General features: G+C 32.7%; 1 protein-coding gene across 1 annotated transcript; it reads right to left on the bottom strand.

Moving 5' to 3' along the window:
• Positions 1–1,865: 1,865 nt before the first annotated feature.
• On the bottom strand, positions 1,866–10,718 carry LOC145581602 (uncharacterized). Its single transcript, XM_081638615.1, has 10 exons — positions 10,453–10,718; positions 10,167–10,339; positions 8,539–8,697; positions 8,307–8,456; positions 4,915–5,058; positions 4,242–4,398; positions 3,925–4,097; positions 3,554–3,609; positions 2,726–2,828; positions 1,866–2,186 (listed from the first exon to the last, which is right to left on the bottom strand). Exons 1-10 carry the CDS (start codon positions 10,652–10,654, stop codon positions 2,097–2,099), a joined length of 1,407 nt encoding a protein of 468 aa, XP_081494741.1. The 5' UTR covers positions 10,655–10,718; the 3' UTR covers positions 1,866–2,096.
• Positions 10,719–15,546: the final 4,828 nt, after the last annotated feature.

The following is a 15,546-nucleotide window of genomic DNA, read 5'->3' as shown; positions in this document are numbered from 1 at the left end:
TTATTTTTATTTATTTATTATTTTTTTTTTCAAACATCATGTATGATTATAAATTCTTTTTATTTAAGTGTCACATTAGCAAAATTAACAAATGAGATTTTAGAGTTTAATTAATTAAATATAAAATATTATTTTTTAATATGGAAATTCAAAATTTATTTTAAAATATAAATATTAAATGATATACTGCATACAACGAATAAAATACTTAATTTCATCCCATAAATACATACCATATTTGTTTTAAAAAATACAAATAAAGGTAATTATGATTCCGCTTTTTAAGTTCCTAATTTATCTTATTTAAGGACCTTATTATATTAGATCAGATTGAAAAAAATAACTTCATATCTATTCAATCATTTTATGTGTGATTTGTCATTGCTAAAATCTCTAATTTCATAATATAAAAAGTTATGAAAGTTGCGCATTAAAAGAATCCACATTATTACAAATCTAATAAAACCCATTTAGTAGTATTATTTTTTCCGTTAACGTAGAAGTCAAAGTTTAATCAAATAAATTAAGCATATAAAACCAGATCCTCCACAAACAAAAATAAGGTGAACTAAACATAGCCCGAAGTAATTTATCTTTTCGAAATACTCCCTAAACATTGCCATTGATTCCACAAAATTAAATCAAAATTGAATCGATTCCACATACTCAGCCAACGCCACAAATTATGCACATCATTGACACCAACGCCACCAAGCACGATTACAAGGAAGCTAAAACAAATTTTGTTACCTTTTCTTTTAACAATTTGTCTTTTTGACCAGGTAGGTGTTGTTGCCTTGAGACTTAAAAGAAGCTGAGACGGCAAACCTAGTTGAGTTTATTGTCACGGGTCATCTCCCTTGCCAACCATGGGCGTCATTTGGGTCACTAGACAACAAGGCAACAATCAGGTCTAGGGGGCCTGCCTTGGTGCTCAGCGAAGCAATTCTCCCTAAAGAGCTTTATTTTGATTTGGTGCTATTTTCCTAGTAAACACCCAAGTGACAGTAACACAATAATGGGTCATTAGGAGACCCAAATGAAGTCCAAATGGGCCCAAATTTAGGGGTCCACCGTATTTTGGTCCAAGGAAGACCATAGTGATGTCGATTTTCCAAGATGAAGTCCCGAAGTACAAGTTTTGGCACAGGTAGCACGGAAAACGCGAGAAGCTTCTAGAAGGTTCCAGAGCTATCTACAAGGTTCTTTGGAAGACTATTCTAGAGTGGATGACTCTAGAATAATCAAGGAAGGTCTGGTACATCTTAGAAGTCTTCTAGGTTCTTCTATGTATGTACATTTGTATGTATAGTTTCTAGAATGTTCTAGGATAGTCTTTAGCATTCTAGGTAGAAAGCTTGTGAAAACCTCCACATATGTACTTCCTAAGGAGGTGGGAACTCTCTAGATTGTTGTACTCTAGAACTCTCCATTTACAGAGGTTAGGAATATTCTAGATGCAGCTTGTAAGTAGGATGGAGTACTATAAATAGGCTCCAAGGATCATTTGTACATCCAAGTTGAGAGTAATACAAAAAGCATTCCAAAAGCACTTGTGTTCTCTTGCAACTCAATCCTTTCCTTCAAACGCTTAGAGAGTGTGAGGAAAACTAAGGCATGAGGGTGCCAAGCGAGTGATCGAGCATACTAGCAAGGGTGATAGCTTGTGTGCTCAATTATCTACGACACTTAGTTATAAATTCGGACTAAGGCACTAAGGGAGTGTGCTTAGTTCAACCAAGGAGACTTGTTAGCACCAAGGGGTCATGCTAGCAAACATATTTTCGAGCAGCATAAAGGGTTGTGCTACGTGGGCACAAGGAGTAGTGCCAAGGGAAAAAGCTTGACTCGTCTTACAACGGACTATAAGTGAGTAGCGCACGGTGCGTGACTAGGGCAAAGTAGTTGGCACGTGATATTATGCTCACATATTTCCAGAAGATACAACTTCAAAAACATATTGAATCGAAATCAAAAGTAAATGAAGAACTCAAACACCAAATACGGGCCATTTCATGCAATTTCTTAGGCAAATCTTCGGAAGTGAGTCGACAAAACAGATCATGGACAAGGCAGAGACTTTCTTGAAGGACACATCAGACCATCTTCATTCTTTTTGGAATACTAATGCCAGCCCTTTCCAAAAGTTCTTTTGAAGCTTTCTTTGCTTGTAAAATGATTTCTTTCTGTGACAAGCAGCATAAATAGTTTTATAAATACAAATTTTTATAAAATGTTTACGGAAAAAAACCACTTCATATATCCAGTAAAACTTTTTAAGAAGACATGATGCCATTAACCAGGACGAAATGCAATGGACGGGCTTTAAAATTTCCAAATACTAGTATAGAATATAGATCGTATAGAAATAAGACTGATTTAGATCAAACTAAAGTTGACGATGATTAAAGATGAGAAGATTTCAAAAGATCAACAACAGTAAATATAGGCTAAGATAAATGACTGTGAAGCAGAAGTAATGAAAGGAAAATTCATTTGCAAGGAACGAATGAAAATTGCTAGGCAATCAACGCATCAAGAAGTTCACATGTTCAGAAATCTTATAGTGCATTATTTCACGAATTTTGATTTGTAAAATCTAGCAGAAAATTTCCACAGGCAAGTGCATGTCTCTATGGAAAACAGTTTTCAATTGACACAAGCACACACACACGAAGACAACACAGAACAGAATAGGGAAGAGCCGAAGAGAATGGACAGCTACCTCGTCCACATTCAAGATCTTCTTGTCCTTCATGATCCACTTTCCATTGCATATAACAGATAAGATATTTTCAGTTCGCATGCTGTACACTAAGCTAGATATGCTGCAAAATATATAAAAAAAAATTACTATGTAATGTGGAATTCAAGCCTAAGAGGTATTCCAGAATCCAATTGATTGATGGAAGGAGTAATTCCTCAAGCTTATGAGTTGGTAAGTATCTCTCCTACAAAGTAGGAAAATTCACAATAACGTGCAATTCATATGGGGTTTCAACATGTAGCGACATATACTACTACACACAATAATAACCCAGGACAGATGCTTACGCAAGTATTTCACACTACATTTCATCTTGCATTATACCAAGTTTGGCTAGACAGCCTGAACAGGGATTTACTCTCTCTCTGCATCTTAACCTTCATCTGTCTACTACATCTATGTGATGTATGTTTGCTGGAGATTTACGTATACTCGCGTAGTATAGGAAATTAGGAATGCATGTCTAGAAAGGCCCTACAACTCTACTGATTTGGAGACCTAATCTTGGTTAATGGCAAAAGCACATAGGTCAACAAATCACTTCATTAAGGATTGCTTATTCACATCCAATTAGAACTACAGTATCCTGAACAACAGCCAGCATCGATTCAAAAACTGTGGTATCTGTCTAAACTCTTAGCACCCAAACTAAGACTATGACCCCAAAACAACTATTTACATTCTATCACTAGTCAAGAACGATAATGGAGAAAATAGAGAAGTTGGGAGAAAGATATCACTTGCACCATAATAATTATAAGGAAAAATGTCTGTAAGTCTATTTACCAGTCATGAACTGGAGCCATAGTCCAAGAGCAAGGATCAATAATGACAATGTCAGCCTACAAGTTAGGAATTAAAAAAAATATTGATCATTAGAAGCTCCAAAAAGAAAGTAACATATACGTAAGTGTTATAAACTACTTAAGATAACATAGGCTAGACTCTCAACCGGTCAAGCCAGCATTAGATGGATGCTGCTAAGAAACAATCATATGTGTCAGATATGACTCAACAATTGTGGCTCTACTCCAGTCCCAACAGAGAGGGAGAGAAAATGAGAGGATAGTGGCAAACAGGCAAAGTATGTGAAATTTCAATACAAGCTCAAAAAGTATAGGGGCACAGGATGGAATTAATAAAGCTGTCACGCTAACCTTCTTGCCAACTTCAATTGATCCTATCTCATTGTCCCATAGCACAGTTTTAGCACCATCTATAGTTGCCATTCTAAAAACAACTTCAGCAGACAGAGCTGTAGGATCTGTCGTTCCAGTTGTAAATACTTCATGGCCTTTATTTATCAGTGAAGCTAGGTACATTTCATCAACTACACAGGAACCAATAAGGAATTATTTTTGTATATTTAACAGAACCCATGCTTTATCATACACCACAAAATGAAAATGTCTTCTCCAAAGATAACACACCATAACACTATAACTGAAATAATTATTCAACCATTCAGGTATACCAATGCTCATCCTATTGTTTGATGGAGCTCCATCCGTTCCAAGAGAGACACAAACTCCAGCATCAATCATTTTCCTAACAGGTGCGAATCCAAGCATCCGCATTGCTGCAGCTGGACAATGAGATACTTTCACCCCAGCCGTTGAGAGATAACCAATCTGTTAGGGGACAAGAAACAGTAGTCACATACAAGCACTAGCTGGTGTGCACGGTTTTCCATAGAAAAAAAAAAAAAAAAAAAAGCATGATACTCAAATTCCCTGCAAATAGGGTGAGGTGTTTATGCTTAGTTCAGATTCTTAGAGATCTCATATATACAGATCTACCACAACTTTATGTCTCTATGCAAAAAACCTTATTACAAACAGATTTGACAGGATTATAAAAAACTGTTACACTGTAAACAAAAGCAAAGCTTTGGAAGAGCAGCAGTAATTTTAGGCAGCTTTGTAACTCAACACCAGATTAGGTAAAGTGAGATGTATCATAGTAAATAGTAACAAGTTGAATTCAATTTCCGATAAGTGATGAAACAAGTTAACCAAGCAATCCCGAACAACTTCCACAGCAGTTTTATAATCCACAATAAGATTTGAATATGTCCATCAACACTTTATCCCTCTTAAAAGTATTTGCAGATAAGAGAAAAGAAAAAAGATCCATGGAAAGATAACCTCATTATCGTTGACCCAAACACTGTGAGCTGCCAGTAGATTACTTTGGAGGAATTCTATCTTCTTCAAATGAGTCACTGTTCCGTGATCAACTTTTCTTGTGTCGACAACAAATTGATTCTCATATGAAATCTCAGCAATATGCTATTTAGAAAAAACATACATATACATCAAGATAATCAGAAGATATAGTGACAGAAAAATCAATGCATAAAACAGTTGCCTTAGTTCAAATTATTATTAACAAACTAATGGAAAGAAATCTGAATTAGTTCAAGGTAATTGCCAGCACTATTAAACAGGATCCTGTTCTTAACAAAAAAAACAAAAAGGGGAAAGATGAAAGAAAATCCATATCTCACAATGCTTTTTGCAAACTAGTGTTTTGAAGCATGTGTGTTGTAGGAAATCTTCATCAAATGTTTACATGTTTAGGTTTTTAGACTCGATATTACAATATAAAGTACCCAAACATGAATTATGGGATATAATGAGCAAGCTTAGGTTGTTGTCTGTCACTTAGCCACAATCATTCAGACTATAATTCATCTCAATAACCACATAAGAACAGAGAAGCATGAGAGTTAAGGATACAGCAATGGGACTTACCTAATATCTTTACACAAAATAAAAGTTTACTTTACACAATCGACAATACCTATTTGCAAACTATTTTTTATTCAACAATTTCAAAAAACTGTTCATAGTACAATAGTTCTCCCTCCATTAAACACTAGTTTCCTCACAGAGTTTTAGGAGAAATATACTTCACATATGATATTTAGGTAATGGTGGTTAGTTGGGAGGATTAAATATTAGGATGTGAGATGAGAGAAAAGAATGCACGACCATGAGGAGAGAAAATATGGAAATTTGTCACTTAAAAGCGAGGTTTATGGAAACTGTATCATTTAGATAAAAAGAAAGGGGTCATAATGTAAACAACCCATGTTATTTACTGATATTATGGTAAGTAATAAATTTGGAAATAATTAACAGCACTAATGAAGATGAAGGACTCCATACACCTTAATAGGACCCGGGTTACCAAGTTTGTTGTACAAATAACTATATCTTGAAGCTTTTCACCACCAATGCAACATAATTTCGAAATAGCGACATAAATGAACCAAATACATCATTAAGACTTTATACACCTATACATCTATTGGTATGCTTGTTGTGGTTCCAAACTAGCACCGCGGGATACCCTACTTATCCATTGCAATTTCGGGAAAATTTCTCAAAATTGGCTAGAAAGTGTGAATTACAGCCTTAAGTTTTGGACAATTTTCAACTTTTTCAAACTCGAGAAAGAAAGAGGTCAAGGCGTGAAGGCACTCAAGGAGTCCATTGAGTGATTGAAAACGTTTGGTTTGCCTTTCTTTTTGACTACCAATTTACCCAATTACAACTTACACCTTCCTTCATCAATTCAAAACCACCACGAGACTTTTTATGACCGATTAATGGTCATATGAGAATATTATATGACCCCCGGATGCACAATCCCGGTATTTTTACGACATTGGATTTCAAAAACTTTGAAAGTTCAATTTTGTGTCTTCAATTATGAAGAATTTTTAAATTTTCCACACCAGAAAGAAAAAAGGTCGGGGTTCTTTCCATTAATGTATAAAAAAGCTCAAGGCGCGCTGAAGCAATAAAAGTTATGCAGTGCCTAGGTGCGCCTAAGGCGCGCATCTTTGAAGTGAGGCGCACTATATAAACAGTTAAAAAAATTGGTAGAAATTTGCTTCATGTGCACCTCAGGAGCCTTATTGAAAACGCCTCTCCTAGGCCAAAAAAGCGCTTACCCCCTATTGCCTTGCGCCTAAAGGCGCGCATTTTCAAACACTGCTTTCCATTGACCTCGTGATACTTTGGAAGGCCATTTAGGTGGTTAGAACAACCCAATTTTCCTTTAAATCGCCATTTTAAATGTTTACATACACGCCTCCCTTAATTAACTCAAAGTCATCACGGACCTTTATGTGGCCAAATAGGTCACTAGTGGTCATAATATGGTTCCCAAAAAACATTAGAGCAACTCCAATGGTTGTAGCTAGGGACTTGCTTGCAATTACAATAATTCCCTAGCTATTAGCTTGACCATTGGAGCTAGAAAACTTAATTAGCTTGGCTAAGCAAATTAGCTTTGCCAAGCTAATTTGCTTGGGAATTAAACTTGCCAAAATAAAAATGCTCATTGCACCAATTAAGCTCTTTATATGTATTTTCTATCCAACAAATCCAACAACTAGTACCTAAGCTAATAGCTAGCCATTGGAGAAAAAAGTAGCTAAAATGATAATTAGCTTAAAAGCTTATGTGGCATGATAAGCTAATTGTCAAATTAGCTTGCCATTGAAGTTGCTCTTATAGACCCCAAGATGCATGCATCCCTTACCATCCAAATAGTTTTCAACGCTGGGCCTAAAACCTCCAAAATTGGTTTTAATACGCGTATAGTTTTTAGTTTTGGACAAATTTTCTACTTTTAGAAAGTAAACAAGTTAGTGTGCTTTTCATGTACCCCACCCAAGGCCATTTGGGTGGGTTGACAATACCAGCTTTGCTTAACTGGCAATTTAATTGCTTACGCATATGTCTCCTTTCATTGGTTCAAAGTTAACACGCACATGCCTTTATGTGACCAACTAATGGCTGTATACAATTCCAAACAACATTATATAGCCACAGAATGCATCCTCTATGATCCTAGAGTTTTCGACAATGGGTCTTATAACCTCCGAAATTGGTCGGGTTTCGTGTATATATCCTTTAAATTTGGCTAGAACGTTTTTGGACCCAATAAGTTTATGCATTGAAGTTATACTTAGGGTTCCAAGAGGACTCACGAAGGCCTAATTGGTGCCTTAAATAATCTCATTCATGTCGTACACCATCCTATGTCATCTTGTCTTATGATTCCTTTAGTAATTCATAGGCCTTGCATTGCCTTATAAGGCAAACCAAGACGCTAACCTTAATTGCCAAAAATTAATTGTTTTTTAAGATTAGGGTGCTTTTATGCCTTATCTTATGCACATGTCTTGTGCCCATGCCCCATGCCCCATGCCCCATGCCTATAAGATGGCCATGCCTTGGCTGAGAAGCACCATCCAATGCCCCACACTAAGGCGTAATGCCTTGGCCTAATCCCATCCTTGGCATTTTTTAGCACCAAAGGTGCATCGTTACCTTCTAGTCTTCTACAAAAAAAAAGTTGTTCTTTACACAATTGATAATATCTATTTTTCAAACTCTTTCTTATTATGTTTACTTTAATTATTTTGGATAATAAAGCATAAAAATATTAAGACATAAAGCAAAAGAGTTACATCTTAAGAGAAAAGAGAAAAGGTGCAAAGAACTAAATGGAATAGTACCATGTGAATTCCAGTGTTCAATTCCCTAGCCAGATCCCGGGTCTCCAAGAGCAAGCGATCAGTAGAGTTCAAAATTTGCCGAATTCCAAGCCATACCCTGATCCGTCCTTCTGCAGTGTCGTGGTGCTTCTCATAAAGTTCTTTCTGAGACTGAGACCTTAAAAGAAAGACATTAAATATGGTGAACAGCAGCCTGGATAATCTATCTCGAAGTTAGCGCTAGTAGGCAAACCTGAATACATTGATCAGTAGTTTGAGAAATCCACAAAGCCGGCAGACCCTCACCAGAATCCATAACTGATTTTGTTAAACATGCACGTAAGCCAAGCAACTCTACTGCTTTAGCCATTCCAGAGACATACTGCCCCCCTGCTTCTGCAAAACAAGTCACCTGGTTCCAGAAAACAATCAGACCCTTTAGGATGTTTGCACAGTCTAAGAAGATGAAAATAAAAACATTTTGAACCATTGCAAAGAGTATGTTAGCACCTGAGGTTAATAATTTTCTCTTATGCGGACTTCAGCAATCATGAACTCAAGCAAAATAAAATATGGAGGGCAGTGCATGATTAATAGAAGTCTCAAAGCAACTTTTAATTTAAGAAGTAATTCCAAGCTAACACAGCAATCCCTACCCCAACTCACAAAATCAATGTTGCATCATACCCATCTAGCATGGCAGATAGGTAGGGCATAGAGTACAGCTAAACATCAAACTTTCCCAAAGAATGAAATGAAAGATATCAATTATCAACTAGACTATATCCCATTTATAGCTTAAAGGTAAGCATACACATTAATTCAATTTGTGTTACATTGAAGTGATTGAACCCTCCCATGACCAACATAAAAGAGAGGAGTTTTACTATGTAAAAACCCAAGTAACAATCGGCAATCTTTAAAGTAACTTACCAGACTCATATATCCACTTTCCATTTCTTAAGGAATACGGAGTATAGGACAACTCACACATGGATTTCACAACTTAAAAATAAATATTGACAATATAGTTGGGGTGGGCTAACTTTGCTAATAGGTTTACCGCCGCCAGTCTCAAGCCTAGATAAAGGAGGAGGGTTACAGTAGGCCAATGAAAACATGTGTAAAATTTTGTCACATCGCTTAACATGAGCCACACTGATTGGGAGTAGTACTAGGATGGGTGACCTCCTAAGATGTCCTCATATTGGTTCATGTAATCGACCCCACTTATGTGATTGATGCATTTAAGCAAAAGGAGAGGCTACTCCCCTTATTCCCAATCAACTTAACCCTAAGTTGATTAATATGTGATTACAATCTCCTTTATCAAAGACTAATGTGAAAGCCCAAAGAATATAAAAATTATACTTGTATATTACATCTCAAACGACTTCTTTGCATCACAAGGACAACAAAAGATTATATATCCATAAATTTTGTCGGTATATATATACATACAAATTACATGAACAAATCTTTTGGAGAGTAGTTTATCAAACTACACAAACTTAATATTTCTCATCAAGTAGGAGATATTCGTTGCCCATCAAAATAAAGGAAAACCAAAGATATCCTCTTCTATTACTCGATGCAAGGTTGCGTACATATGAACCTCCCCTCCCCCTCCCCCTCCCCCTAACCTATCTGTTGTAGGAGCCTCTTTGTCCGTATTTTGGTAAATCCTTGGTGTCAAATGTTCATGTCTTCTTTATGAAAGTTTGTATAAGGGCCAATAAATTACAATAAGGGCTACCCGAGTTCAATTCACAACTACAATAACTCCGGATAAATTTCGACAAGTTAAGATATAAGCTCATATAAACCTTAGTATAAGCGAAATCTAGGATTGAAGTAAATAAGAGCATTGTAGAGATGTACCCCAGAGTGAATGAGCTCAATTCCACAAAGCAAAGTAGAAATGAAGGAATCTTCCTCAGTCATATGAGACTCATAAGGCCAAATTCGACCGTGCAACCAAGTAATCAAATCAACATCATCAGCAATCCCTCTTCCTAGCTGCTGCGACGTATGAACATGCGTGTTCACAAACCCTAATTATCAATCAATCATCAATTTTCATTAACATACTAACAAATCAAACCCTAATTTCCCAAACACATTCAAAGTAATTGGTCAGAGGAGAGACAAAGATGAGAATAACAACCAGGAAGAACGAATTGGCCGTTCAGGTCGTGGAGAGTGGCGTCGGAAGCACGGTGACGACGGAGAATATCGTCGGATTTTCCGATGTCGGTGATGTTATCGCCGTCGAAGACAACGGCGCCATTTTCGAAAACTCGGAGCTCGGAATCCATGGTTACGATCAGTGCGTTGTGAAGAATGGTGATCTTCGTTGTTGACTCCATTGTTGAGTTGAGTGTGTTTCAAAAGAGTTTCTCTGGGGTTTTTACTTTTTAGGTGGGATAGCAAATTTTTAGCTGAAAACTACTGTAAGCTTATTACGCCAAAATTAATCATATTTTAATTTTTGGCGGTAATTTTTTTATTCTTTTTGTAAGGAATGATTGAAGATGAAATGGGCTCTAATCTTACTCGTAGAAGGCTATACTGAAATTATATATGGCTAGATACTGGTCTAGGCATGTTCCTCTACACCCTTCCCTAAATGCAGAGTTTCATTTAACACCCCTTCTCTAAAATTAGTAACTGTATTAATTTTACCCCTTATATGTAAAAATAAAAAAAATAAACAACCTTTCTCATTTCTTTTTCTCTCTCCTAATCCATTTTCTGTATTTTAGTTTCTCTCTCCTAATCCATTTTCTGCATTTTAGTTTCTCTCTCCTAACCCATTTTCTGCATTTTATCTCTCTAAATCAATTTTTTACATTTAAAAATACGAAAATTTCTACGAAATTGTGACAAATTATCGAAAAAATTGTTCAATTACTATAGGATTCAACAAATCAAGGTCGAAATTCGAAGAAGTAAGTGATTTTATACATATTTAGTTCGAAAAAGAGTACATAAACACTAGTTTTAATAATTTTTTGTTGCAATTGTGTTACAGGAACATCATCGAAGCATATAACATGGAAAAAGAGTATGAACTATTGCATTTTAGTAATTTTTAATAATTTTCATTTAAAAACTAGTAATCTGAACAAGTACATTTTGATTTTTGAGTATATGAAGTATTTCATTTTTTTTATTTTTTTTTTTTTTTTTTTTTTTTGGCAGTACGAAGGAAATAGTTTCAGAGAAGAACAACAAAGAATTTGGAGAAAATTAAGCATTAATTAAATTAGTTCGTAATGGTTTTTTTTTTTTTAATGAATGTTCATTTCCATTTTGATAAATGTTCATTTATATATTAGTATACAGTCATTCACAAAATAAATGATTAATATAAATGTTCAATTATATATTACTACATAGTCATAATATATGTTCATTCTTTTTCATAGTTTAGAGTGGAAAATTATTTTGATGAATGTTCATTTGTATTTTGGTAGATGTTTAATCACATAAATGTATATGATTTTCACATATTACTATACGATTATTAGAATTTTGATAAATATTTATATTTTGGTGATCTTCTTAAAATATTTCATGCTCGGATCAGTTTTGAGTTTCAATATATGTCTTTTTTAATATAGATGTATGATAAATCACGTATTAATAGCTTCAAGAGTTATTTATGTATATATTTCATGTTCATTGATTGATATCTTTCATAGACATTTGTAAACTAATGCATGTTCATTTATATATTAATAGATGTTCATTTTCATATTCAATTATGTAAATATGTTCATTTATGTATTAATAGTTGTTCATTTCCATATTAATAGATGATCATTTCAACACTAATATATGTTCATTTTATATTAATATATGTTCATTTCAATTGTTATACTATTATTCATATGAAAATTGGTTCAATTCATTCAACACTTCTTCTTGCTCAAATCTAACTAATAATTCATTTGTTTTTGTCTATTAGTTAAACAAAGAATCGTGGATATAGTGAGTTACACCACACAATAGCAAGGAAAAAAAGGGAAGACAAAATAAGGAAATCAAGAAGGCATGGATTCGCGCAACACGGACCAATAACACGATCTTGAATTTTTCAATTTTGGATCAAGAATTCATTGTGTATAATAATATGTGTGGAATTGATGTGATGTATATTTTAATATCCAATATTTGAATTTTTGGTGATATACAATTTCTATTTGAATTTAATAAGAAGGAAATAAACTCTTTTTTTTCAAAAATATTATTACAAAATCACATCCTTATAAATATATAATGTTCATATTAGGAAAAAAAATATGTTCATAAACAAAAAACTAAATATTCATAACAACTTGAATTTGTGGTTGAACATTTACAATTGTCGACTTTGAACAATCATTCACTAACTATATATACATTAGAATATTTGACACTATATGTTCATAAACACACCTGAATGATCAATAGAAAACTGTACAAAATTAAAGCTAAACACTCAATTCTTGTATCAAGTCTCTCTTAAGACCTAATATTTCTAAGCTACACTTTTTATCTTTTATAATCCTCATTAGAACAAATAAATCCTTTCATAGAAAATGAGTCATCCCTTTGCCTCTTACTCCTCCAAACCCTAATTCCAAAACCTTCATAAAAAGCATACTCGTTAAACATTTCATAAGCATCATCTTCGGAAGGAAATTGTTTCCCCCAAAAATCAAACTGATTTGCTTCTTTAAAAATAATAGCATCCTCTTTTTCCACTGCAATAAATAATCATGTAACAAATAAACATACATAGTAGCAGTAATGGTCAATTACAATAATGCATTTGATCACTTACAATTAAATTACTATATGTAAAAATATAAATGATCATCTATATAGTTACATAACTGAACATTATTTATGAAACTACAAAACATTGATAATCATTAAAAGTCACATGTACAACTTATAATTTCATAAACACAAGTATATATATAACTGAACTTTTATAATTGCATAATTGAACATTATTACAACAAAGCAGAATAACAAATGTTAAGATTTTTTTTTTAGGGAACAAATATTAAAATACGTTCACTAGTTAAAATAGATATGAACATCTTTAAAAGAATGAAAATTATTGAAATTCACATGGACAACATATATATTTAAATACAACTAAAATAAATCTATAGATTACAATAAAAAAACATACATTAAACATAAATGAACATTTACTATTACACAAGTGATCATTTTTTTAATTAAGATTATTTTTATATGACACAACAAGTTGATAAAAATAATCAGTTAGCAATATTATTATAATAACTATATGTTCACTACCATATCATTAAATGTTCATAAATAATAACATAAAAGGTACTCCTTACTAACATGATTCTTTATTCTTTTTCATTGATAAATCCATATCCTATCCTAAATAGTAAACCCAAGAAGGCTGGATAAAATCTTAGGGAAAGATGTCCCAAATTGCCAGCCAATTCGTCAACAAAAAAAAAGGTCATTAAATTATACTTGTATATTTAAATCCTAAGAGTAAAATGGATAAAGTAGTGAGTTAGTGACACACCAACCTTTTATGGAATGATCTCCTAGACACTATAAAGTGTTCATATTAGGAAAGTAACATGTTCATAAATAAAATAAAAAATGTTCAGAAATCTAAACAGCTTGAAGTAATGATTTAGCATTTTTTTAACATTTTCTTGAACAATTGTCTAATCCGAATATGTACATTTTAAATATACTAGGATGTTCAATTTAAAAGACAAATAAATATGTAAATTTTGGAAGCTAATATTATGGTTATTTCTAATTTAAAAATCCCTTCTCATAAAGTTTTTAGAACTACTGCAAACAACCTTTCTAAAAATTTTATTTACAAAGTATATATAAAAAGTATTGAATATTTTATTATATACAGATGTTCATTTTCATATTGATAAATGCTCATTTTTTTTATTCATCATAATTTCAACTAAACAATTACATGCATTTTATTTAAATGAATACATACATATATTTAAAGGTTCATTTTGATACTAAAATACTTATTAATATCATGTATTAGTTATATTTATAAAATTTATTATATAATGTAACAATAATGAACATTTATGCATATAAAAATGAACATTAAAATAATACATATTCATGATACTAAATGTTCATTTGTATATTATTGAATATTTTACAATTAACATATTTTATTATTTTTATGTTATTAACTTTTAGATATGAAGTGCTTAGTTTTTAATTGAAAGATGTTTTTTTTCATTGGTCAATGAATAAATTTGCAACTGATACGTTAACCGCTATAGGTTATTTTAATGCTCCTTAAATAAATGTTCATTTTTACAACCATTAAAAAAAAATGTTCATTTAAAAAATAATAAATTAAAGTTTGCCAACAATTTCGAAATTCCTCTGTTCAATATTTTAGCCCCATCGCCATCCCAAATCAGTTCAAGCTGCCATGCTTTCTCTAAAATGAACATTTACTATTACAAAAGTGAGCATTGTTTTAACTTTAGTTGTTTATATACAACACATAAAACTGGTAAAAACAATCGAATGAAAAAATTAAAAATAACTGTAAAAGTTCATATAATATGCACATAACTGGAAAAAAATAGAATGTTAAAATGAAATTAAATAAGAGCGATAACTAGAATTGAACAATCTAATAATAAGATTACAATCAAACTATAAAATAAGAACAATAAAACGAAATAACAATCGAAGAGAAGAAGAATTACGACCAAATGTATAAATCAAATCATCATATATAATCACTACAATCAAACAGTAACAATAGAAAAACAAAGAATTATCAAAATTAAAGCATTACAACCAATACTATGAACTCAAATCTTTGTAATGAAACAATAACAATAAAAAAACAGAGCATTATCAAAAATAAAAAACCAATTGATTAATTAGTATTAACGATACAAAATTACTCACATTAAACCTTAAACGAATTGAGTAATCCAACTCTAGCAGAAATAACATATTCACGATCATGATCAAAAGCAACTAAGTTAGCAATCGCCATGAAAGAAGAGAGAGAAATTAAAGGAACAAATAGGAGAGAGAATATGAAATCTCTGTAAAAGAGGAGAGAGAAATTTTTTATGCAGTGGCTTGAATGAAAAGTAAAGAAGGAAAGACGAGAAATATTAAAAAAAAAAAAAAAAAAAAAGACAAAGGGACAAAGTAAAAATGACGTAGTAAGATGGGGGTGTAGGGAAAGTTGCAT

This window comes from Chenopodium album, chromosome 15, assembly GCF_948465745.1.
Source record: "Chenopodium album chromosome 15, dcCheAlbu1.1, whole genome shotgun sequence".
NCBI classification, from domain to species: Eukaryota; Viridiplantae; Streptophyta; class Magnoliopsida; order Caryophyllales; family Amaranthaceae; genus Chenopodium; species Chenopodium album.
Note: the sequence above shows the minus strand (reverse complement) of the source record. Positions and strands in the feature narration are given on the sequence as shown.

Excerpts from the sequence above, each read along its gene's own strand:
- LOC145581602 (XM_081638615.1), bottom strand. The coding sequence starts at position 10,654 with ATGGAGTCAACAACGAAGATCACCATTCTTCACAACGCACTGATCGTA. Across the intron at positions 3,610-3,924 it reads CAATTGAAGTTGGCAAGAAG|GCTGACATTGTCATTATTGA; the intron begins GTTAGCGTGACA and ends CCTAACTTGTAG. Across the intron at positions 2,187-2,725 it reads AGATCTTGAATGTGGACGAG|AAAGAAATCATTTTACAAGC; the intron begins GTAGCTGTCCAT and ends TGCTTGTCACAG.